The sequence below is a fragment of the Ochlerotatus camptorhynchus genome, unplaced genomic scaffold (genome assembly GCF_037179485.1).
Source record: "Ochlerotatus camptorhynchus isolate MF236.1 unplaced genomic scaffold, CSIRO-AGI_Acam_v1.1 ptg000391l, whole genome shotgun sequence".
Classification (NCBI taxonomy): domain Eukaryota; kingdom Metazoa; phylum Arthropoda; class Insecta; order Diptera; family Culicidae; genus Ochlerotatus; species Ochlerotatus camptorhynchus.
The window spans coordinates 2586819-2596585 of record NW_027040878.1 but is presented as its reverse complement, the minus strand read 5'-3'; the positions used below and the strand labels follow the sequence as shown (position 1 = coordinate 2596585).

The following is a 9767-nucleotide window of genomic DNA, read 5'->3' as shown; positions in this document are numbered from 1 at the left end:
GCATCAGTAGACAAATGAGGAATGATATCTTCCGAAAACAATCGATCACGTTCTTTACGAAACTTTGATCCTGAGTGAGCATACACATTGATAAATTATTAATAATTGTATATTTTTTCTTATCAATACAGCAGTTCCTTTACGATCTTCACTGATATTGACCAAAGCAATATGACTTGGAATAAAACTAAAATCTTCGAAAGAAACTTTTTGTAGAAAAACAAAATCAATGTCATAGTTCCACACAAAATCTTTGAGCATGTTAATCTTGATTCTTGAACTGATGGCATTAATGTTTAAAGTAGCTAAAATCCTAGAAAACAATTTTGGTTCATTAAAAAGAGATGAACTTTTAAATGGTATACAGGTAGGAGGAAATGATCATATCTTACTGCTTGTTTTTCTTATTCCTTGGCAGTCTACTCACGAATTGCGGTGTCTGTTTATTTCCTTTGGCCTAACCATGTTTCATTTTTTGCTGGCCACTGGCTGTATCTTCGGTTGATACCTCCTCGCTTTCTGAACTCTCCGTAACCATGGCTCCAGGACGCTTGATTGTAGCACATCGTTGTTGCTCGCTTACTTCATCTTGCATTGCAGTCGTGGTTTCACACGCATCACCACCAGAAGTACTTGTTGGTGTGCCCGTTGTAGCACCGCTACTATCCTTCGGAACCGTTCCCGTTGTCGAGACTGTTGATGTCGCTGCTTTCTGCGATCCGGCGTTCTGCACGTTTGGATCAGGTTTACTCTCAGTGTTCTTCCTTAGAACCGTCATTTGTGGAGTAACTGGTGCACTGTTGTCAATTACTGGTTTATTCGGTCTGCCCAGGGGAGAACCACTGCCCCCAGTAGGGCTGGTTTTGATTCCGCTGCTCCCGGAAAGGCTAGACATGACCTCACAAACGCCGGCAAGACTGGTCTTCACCCCGGTGTCACCGGCAGAATTGGGTTTAACCCCACTGCCTGACGGCTTCGGCGACTGCGGTGAACCGCCACCTCCAGAGTGGTTCGGTTTACCTCCACTTCCTGAAGGTATCGCCACCAGCTTGGGGCAAACCGACTTCATATGTCCTTCTGCTTTGCAGAAAAAAACATCGACCTTTCAAACCTTCATAAAAAACTCGAGCACGAAAATGCCCGATGTAGATGTTGGCAGGAATTTCCTTCGAAACCTCCATATGGACGCCTCGAATTCCAGTGAAAATGTTCACTTTCATTTCACTTGGGAACCTCTCTCGCTGTCGGATTGTTCCGTATTGACCCAGTACATACTGGATCTCCCGATCATCGATTTCTGGTGGTAAGTTGAAAATGCGAACGTACCTGAAAATCCATGATGCTTGGTCCAATTGGACCCTTGCTGTTCCTCCATCTTCGTACTGAAAGTTGTACGATTCATGTGCTTCGGAAATGAACGCAGAGAACGTGTGATCGTCGATTAGTTTGATGTAGAATTGTCCGCCATTTTCATCTTTGTAGATTGTGTGAATGTCAGCCGCCGAAAGTTTCAAAACGTCCATAGGAAACTTGAGTACATCCAGGTATGATGGTATTTTGCTGTCCGGTCCAAAAATCAACTTTACTGTGTTCTTTCTAACGCTGTTTGCCATTTTTACTCTTCCTATACAGAAAGATTCCGCTTATACAAAAGACAAAAAAAAAGTAGAAGGGTCTGTGCCTACGGGCACGAACGGAAGCTTGACGTAGGACCGCTAGTGGACGGAACAAATGTGAACATTTAGTTCTTTTAACTCTTTCCGTTTTTTATTTGTAAGCGTAACAAATTTGTAGTATTTATTTCAAAGAGAAAGTTGATGAAGAGAATCCAAGGGACTGTCAACTTGAGTATTTTCGATTCATCTACCCGACTTTAAAAGGTGTATTTTGATTTTTTTGTTATTTATTAATTTTTAAGTTTTGTGCATTTTTAAATTAAAGTGTATTCAATTCACCCCTCACAGGATTTCCTTCCGAATCATATGAATGGGGCGGGGCGGAAAGTATCGTTTGTGCAGAATATGTAAAAAAGGAGGGACTTCGAGAGATTGAACTCGTGAGAGCTAATTTTCTCACAAATTTGATTTTAATGGCTTTCTGGGGACTGAATATACACCCAAAGCGAATTATTCCCACTTCTCTCAAATTCTATATGGATTTTTAACACTTCCTACTAGCGTGTTCTGGAAAATGGTCGGACGATACATTCGGGCCTACAATTCCACACCTTCTATAGAGACCAGGTTGAGCCTTGATAGCTAGCTGCTTGCAGGAACTGATGACCTTGACAAATGGCCAAATAATACTCTTAACAAATTTATGGTGGTCCTGAAAAGGACCGTTTTGTAGTGATGGTTGAGTAATCTGAGCTGAGCACGATGAGCTACTGATTCCGATCCTAGCCTAGCGGTGGGACTTCTTCCTCCTTCTCTGTGGTTGCTCATATGACCTCTGCAGCTCGCTGCAGACAGCCTTTCGTTGTTGTTGTTGAAAACACTTCTGCTGCTGCTGCTGTTGCTATTACTGCTGCTGCTAGACTGGACACCACCACTTACGGTGATTGAATGAGCACCGTTCAGTGGGACCGCATCGAATTCAATTTTTAAGTCTGTGCTTGGGAATGCGCTGTTTTCAGAAATTCGGTGATATTTTTGATCACCATTTCAACAGTTAGACATTTGGTATTTTTCAATAGTAACCTATTGAAAATTAACTAAGTGTTCATTTTAGCAGATTGGTAATGGTAATGCTGTGCATTTTGTTTTTTTGAAATTGCGTGGATTCTATAGAACCTGTGGAGATCTATCTAGCCCTGATGTATGTGTTGGTAGAGGGAAAAATGTAAACTTTGCGGGAGACGATGTCTTAACACTCGAAAGCAATTTTGTGAAATATGAAGTAAAACAAATCCTAGCTAGTTCTGCATGCTGATTTTGTTTGATTTTATTTATTTGTAAAGTCGCCGGGAAATACCAGCTGGCGATTTTTTTTCATGATAACTCCTTACTTGAAAACAGGCAAAAACTCACAAACAGGCTGCTTTTTCATGGTATACAGTGTGATAATTCAATAGTCAATAAATTATCTCAACATTTAGTGGCAAACCATTCATAAATTTTGGTAACATACAAAAAATTCTATAATCCACATTAAATTTCATATCAATCAATCTTTTCGACGTGATTGATTAAACGGAGAATCGTGCGGAATGAAAGCCGAGGAAAAACTAATTGCACCAATATATTCAGGCCTACAATTCCACACCTTCTATAGACAGGTTGCGCCTTGATAGCTAGCTGCTTGCGGGAACTGATGACCTTGACCAATGTCCAAATAATACTCTTTAACAAATTTTTGGTGGCCCTGAAAAGGACCGTTTTGTAGTGATGGTTGAGTAATTCTGAGCTGGGTGTTCAACAAGGATGAGGCTGTCGAGCTGTATGTCGTTTGGAGCGAGGGTGACACGCTTGGCATAGATGACCGACCCGCAGCGACTCACGAAGAGCTACTGATTCCGATCCATAGCATAGCGGTGCAGCTTCTTCCTCCTTTGATGGTTGCTTATGGGGGCTCTGCAGCTCGCTGCTTGCAGACAGCCTTTCGTTGTTACTGGAGAACAATTTTCAACGCCACACGCCGAAAGCACTGCTACTGCTGCTACTGCTGCTACTAATTTCGACGACCGAACACCACCACACAGTGGTGTGGTCGTTGGGAGCGTGTGGTTCTGAGTATGGCGATGAGTGTGCAAAATATAACGCAAATCCATCCTCCCTATTCGCACGCGCCCGAGGATCGGAGGCCAATGCCACTTCAACTTGTTTCGTCTACTTACTACTCTCTGACGACTGTGCTGGGGAAGCAGCATATGCATGTAGGTAATTAGTGGATTTGTTAGTTAATTCGACGCTTTTGGACAATGCTGGACATTTACCAGTGTTTCAATAGTTTCTTGTTGAAAATCGACATTCGGAATCGATGCGTAGCCATATTTCTGATCGATTGGTGATAAAATTATTTAAATTGGACCAGGGGCAGCTGATTTATTAACGTTCAAAATCTTTCTTAATTTGTTACATGTTCCATATTCGGTTTTCACATTGTGTACCCCCATATAGAAATCAAAGACGTAGTCCTACGTCAAAAGTGAAAACAATAGCCACAGAGGACTATTGTTTTAAAACACTCTATACTTCACGATCAACTCTAGTATACGTCTGAGCAGAACGAGCTCTTGTCCGCGAAATGATCTTAGGCTTTGGCTTCACATGAAGTCTTAAATTCCTCAGAACTACCATGAAAGCAGCCGGCACCGGTGGTGTAGTGGTAAGCGTGACTGCTTTCTAACACCCCGATGGGTTTGGGTTCAATCCCAGCCGAGGTCTGTGGGATTTCTCTGAGGCAAAAAAATCCCTGGTCACGTCTTCCTTCGGAAGGGAAGTAAAGCCGTTGGTCCCGGCCCATGTGTGTTGAAAGGGTGCGATATCCTACGTAGGTGTGGAAGCTGCCTTCCTGCACATTCGATTGCCGTCAATGGATGGCAATCGATGTCCGTCGGTGATTGGCACTAGATTGCGGAACAGAGACCGACGTTAAATAAAGGAAAGAAGTACCATGCAAGCAGATTGCAGTTGATGTTTTTTTTTTTCTCATAGATGTCCCAGAACTCCCGGGGAATGTCCTTAGAAATTATAATAAAATTCCATGAGCCAGGATTTAATGAAAATTTATTCAACGCTCTTTAAATTTAAAAGTTAAAATAAAAACCGATATTTCCATTCAGTTTTAATAAGTAACAAATTGTCGCTCGATTATCTGCAATTATAAAACCCCATTAAACAGCTATCCGTGTCGTAAAAATGAATTACAACCGGTTCATCACCATGTCAAATCCGCCATGAAAATCCCTCGCCGTAACAATCAATTAGCATATAAAAACAAACAACGACAATAATAGACCTCCTCCTTTTAACGACCACGTGGCCCAAAAACGGGACTAGCGGAACACGGCTCGAATTCCCACTTGAGATCTCAACCTTTTGACGACGAATGCCACTTGGGCAGGCATGTGAGCACGAGATGAGGCACACTCACCACCTAATAATCGCTGAAACCAATTAGTCATATTCAAATGGCCGCCGAGCGAGTGCTGCGCAAGTCAACCTGGCAGAAATGCAATTAATTTATCTTCCCATCCCGTTTGAAGAAGCTGAGTGCACATTCTGTTGATTAACTTGACTTGTAAAGCCTGTTGTTTCGCTATAATGGGAGAATGATCGCATTGTTCCGAAAAAGCAGCGTCGTCGTTTGGAAATTGGTGATCATTTTTGCATTAGTAGTTCACCTTCCAATAGACTGCTTGAAAGACTCACCTCTAACTTTCAAGCTCGTAAAGTGATAAAAAACTGCGAGGTCGTAAATCTTCACCATTTCGTCATCTGGAACGAAAAGCAATTGTCACATAAATATTCCGTGCTACATGAGCCTTCAAGCCGGACAAGGCGTTTCGAAAGTGATGGTTGCGTACTTTTGTTGTGACCATTAGTTAATTCATATGTAAAACTTTGGATAAGGAAACTGCAATTACAAACAATTCATTAAAAGATGGCAAGATCTGCCGAATCATCTGGCAGCTGACCCAGTGACATTCGTTAACCTGTTGAACTTTACCCGGAGGTTTTGTGGTTGCTCCACAAAACAAGATAATCCGACGACGGCAGCAACCAGTAGCATTTTTTCGCAGAAGTCAACACAGTTTGCCAGGTACTACCAGCAATGGCAAATAGCAACAAAAACGATCCTAGAATGTAAAGTTTGCATAGCAAACGAAATACTACAACCAAGGTGGGTTGTCGTACAACCCCGGCGAGGCAATGTTCGAGAGGCGACCGTTTCTTTTTTTACGATCATGTCTTCTTTCTTCATCTCATCTTTCGGATTGGTGTGCAACTGCGGCTCTGGCTCTGTCCTCCCAACTTCACCGTGGCCTAGCCTAGGCGTTCCGTCCGCCGTCTTGTTTTTCGCGTCGCGGAGTAAAAGTCATAAAACGATGCGATTTTCGTCGACCTCACCGCCCCACCCCGCCCCGCGGTTGTCACCATTCTCAGTTAGTAGTCGATCAGATAAAGTTGGCTCGTTTTGCATAGGTACAACGTGAAGATATCAAGAGTATTGCAATGCGGGAGTATCCATACCCTTACTACCGAGAATCAATTCAATTAATTTAATGAAATTGGTGTTTCTTAGGTATTATTGGTTAGCCACGGTCGAAAACCTGCTACCTCATTTTGGAGCCGAAATAGGCGAACCATATTAAAAGAAAAAAGAGATTCCCATGACCTTCATACGTGTTGGTTCACGTTGCCATAGCTCTCAGCGATGCATTACGCTGTACGGTATTTCAAATTATACTCCAGCACAACGATTCTCAATATATGAGTTAGGAGCAACCTTTAAATGGGTCGCGTAAATTCAGACGTCTTGGTCATATGATTTAAAATTTCTTGCAAACTTTTTCTGAGATGGAAATTGTGATGATCAAAATTGGGCTACAATAGAGCAGTTCTACGCCAAATGACGAATCAGAAAACGCGACTTGCTTCTTTTTGTATGATACTTTGAATATTGGTTTGTTATGGACAATGATTTTATGAAATTGGGCCATTTGGATCATGTAAAATTTTCAAAATGGCTTCGATGAAATTTTTCAAAAAATTGACGTCTGACTGAAATGACGTCTGAGACAAACTTGTACTTTTTAGGAATTTCAAAATTTTAATGCTTGATTTTTTATAAAACATAATCTCATGAAAAATGTAGCACAACTTTGTCTAAGGCGTCATTTCGATCCGATTTTTTAAATTCAAGGACCGGATACTCTGGAAGAGGCTTGTATTCTACGCAAACAGCTGGACGAGATGATGTCTAGAAGCGGATTCCAACTGAGGAAATGGGCGTCCAATTGTCCAAAGGTTTTGGAAGGTATTCCTGAGGATAATCTGGTCATTCGGGAGGGCGGAAGTATTGATCTGGATCCTGATTCGTCGGTGAAAACTCTTGGTTTAACGTGGACGCCTGTCGCGGATCAGTTCAAGTTCCATTTCAACATTCCAGTACTACCAGAAAAATTACAATTCACCAATCGCCAAATACTGTCGGTGATAGCTATGCTGTTCGACTTCTCGGCGCAGCAGTGACTACAGCAATGATTTTCATGCAACAACTGTGGACAATACGGGACGAAAATGGAATGGGACGACGGGACGAATGGGACCAGCCACCAATGCAATGTTCGAGCCGTGGGCTCTGTATTTGTCGGGACTCAGAGGAGAGTTTTCGCACCCTAAAATACTACTGATGTTCCACCTTCCCAGTTGAAGATGTGAATCAGTCAGAGAGCACGATAGTTCACCACACGTGATATTTACTTTCACGCACGTACACGACCGTTGGCTATTTTGTGGACATGACATACAAATCAAATTCATTTGCCACTTCACTTGATTTATTGCTCCTCCCCAAACTGCATCAATGTAGCCAATAATGTCTTCGTTGCCATCTTTGTTGTATTGAAGCCAAATGTTCATTGTGCCCTTCATATATCGGAAAATTCTCTTCACTGCACAGACAAAAATTCTGAATTTTAACTGTCGCGTAAAATCTCCCTTCGTTTAATGTTGAGCTTTACTTGGCATAAACAGCGAAATCGCTTACAATCTTGCATACAATATTGCTTATTTATGGGATATTGCGCTTAAATTTACACGAAATATCGCGTTAATTTATGCCAAATCTAGCGTTAATCTTATGTGCGCTATATCTCGCAGAAATTTACATGAATTTTTCGAACGGTGTGCTTCCCAATGCTTTCGGCCCGGGTTACTGCTAAACTAACGGACAACGTTGACTGCATGGCATATATCGGGACGCGTAGCTTGCGCAATGTACTGTAGGCACCCGACAGGTTCCTAATAAGGCACATTCTTCATCAGTTCGACATCCTGCACAGTTTGTGGGGACATTGATTTATCTAACCTCTCGCTTGCCTCAAACGGTGTTGAAACGGAATGACAGTTCACCATATGAAACTAGTCCAATACGTCCTCGATGTAATTCTGCTGGTCCAACGATAGTTTATCACGTTCTCGATCGCTGCTGATCCAGCGTCCTAAGCAGTACTTCGCTTGATCCAGATCCTTCATTTGGAACTTCTTCAAACGTTTCTTCAATTTCGACAACATCTCCGTTGATCTTGAAATACAAACAGAGGCCCACCTTTAACTGCTCCAGACTCTGCTGGACTGCTTCAATCCGTAGAGTGCTCTTTAAAGCCTGCATACCTTAGCTAGAACCTTGATGAAGCCCTCTGGTTGATGCATATGAATCACTTCATCGTTGAGCTTGCCTTGAAGGAACGCTGTCACCGCATCCATTTGGTCGACCCGGTCGCTGCGAGCATCCTTTGACCATCAAGCGGGCTTTGTGCCGCTCAATCTTGCCGTCAGGTTCCCGTTTGGCCTTGAAGATCCATTTGCTCTTGATGGCTTTGCCTCCGTTTGGTAGATCTTCCAGCATCCACGTCTCGTTATTGTCCAGCGCAGGAATCTCTTCACGCATTGTTGCCATCCACAGCTCTCGGTCAGGTCCATTCAGTGACTCATTGTAAGTGACTGGATCACTCGTCTGCTCGATATGGTCTAGCGTACCTTGTTCAGTACCGCATGTAGTGTTCACATTCGACTGTGAGGTTTGGGAAACAAGTTTGACAGTATATGAGTTATGGACCACCCATCAGCAACCATCCCAACATCAGAAGACATCACCCATCGGTTGGACTCAATTCAACGAAACCAACAGCAAGTGGCCTTAGCATTGAATTCAATTGCGCGGCCATCATCTCCAGGCAAACTCAACGTCTCAGCGTAGTACGAATGGGGACGTCGACAACAACAACAACAACAACAATAGCAACATCATCAGTAACATGCTTCAGCCCATCGGCACCCCGATGACCACGAAAGCATGCACCAGCATATCACCAAGAACGCCAACTCAGCAGCAGCTACAGTGACGACGACGATCACCACATGGCAACAGCAACATCGATGCAACAAGACACCGCATGGTAGCAGGAGTAGACAGTACATAGATAATAATTAGATGTAAGCATTTTTGCAGGAATTGAAGCTCTTTTGTAATTCAAAGTAAATTCAAATTGACGCAATAAAAATCATTCCAGTTTTAGTCGTAGACGTGAGCAGTAGTTCTTTTTAAAAACACCCCGAAGTCCTTAGAAGACATAATTTATGTACTATAAGTTACATAATCAGTATACTTGCCTGGCCATCATTCTCTGCTTGAACGTCAAGCAGTACAGTTCGGTCTTTGCTCGCTCTGTCGAGTTGTTCGATAAACCTATAGTTTGTTACAAACGTTCGCAGATATACTGCACGTCGCGTCGTCAGTAGTGTCGGTCGCATCGCTTGATGGGAAGACAGCTCTCCCGGAGCAGACTTCGTGATCAAGCGGAGAAGAAGAACAGCGGTGAGGGTAGCTCGGTACCTACCTCAAATAGGTACGCTACTCTTCCCACCGATGTTGGGAATACCAACCCAGTCCCGGTGAAGCGGACAAAAAAGAGGAAGAAGAACCAAGGACAGTCCGATGGTACGAGTGGACGTGATGATCTTACCGCGACGAACGCCAGCGACATCGGTGATTTCGGCGACGCCGTCGAAACCGAGAATTCTGCCGGCCCGAGTGTGGCG

The 9767-nt window shown here is 43.1% G+C and overlaps 1 protein-coding gene across 1 annotated transcript; it reads right to left on the bottom strand.

The window, feature by feature from the left end:
• Positions 1 to 457: 457 nt before the first annotated feature.
• Positions 458 to 1069, bottom strand: LOC135710535 (uncharacterized). Its single transcript, XM_065233133.1, has one exon. It carries the CDS (start codon positions 1067 to 1069, stop codon positions 458 to 460), a length of 612 nt encoding a protein of 203 aa, XP_065089205.1.
• Between the last annotated feature and the right edge of the window lie 8698 nt (positions 1070 to 9767).

What these genes read in the sequence shown, in the direction of transcription:
- LOC135710535 (XM_065233133.1), bottom strand. Translation starts at nt 1,069, where the DNA reads ATGAAGTCGGTTTGCCCCAAGCTGGTGGCGATACCTTCAGGAAGTGGA.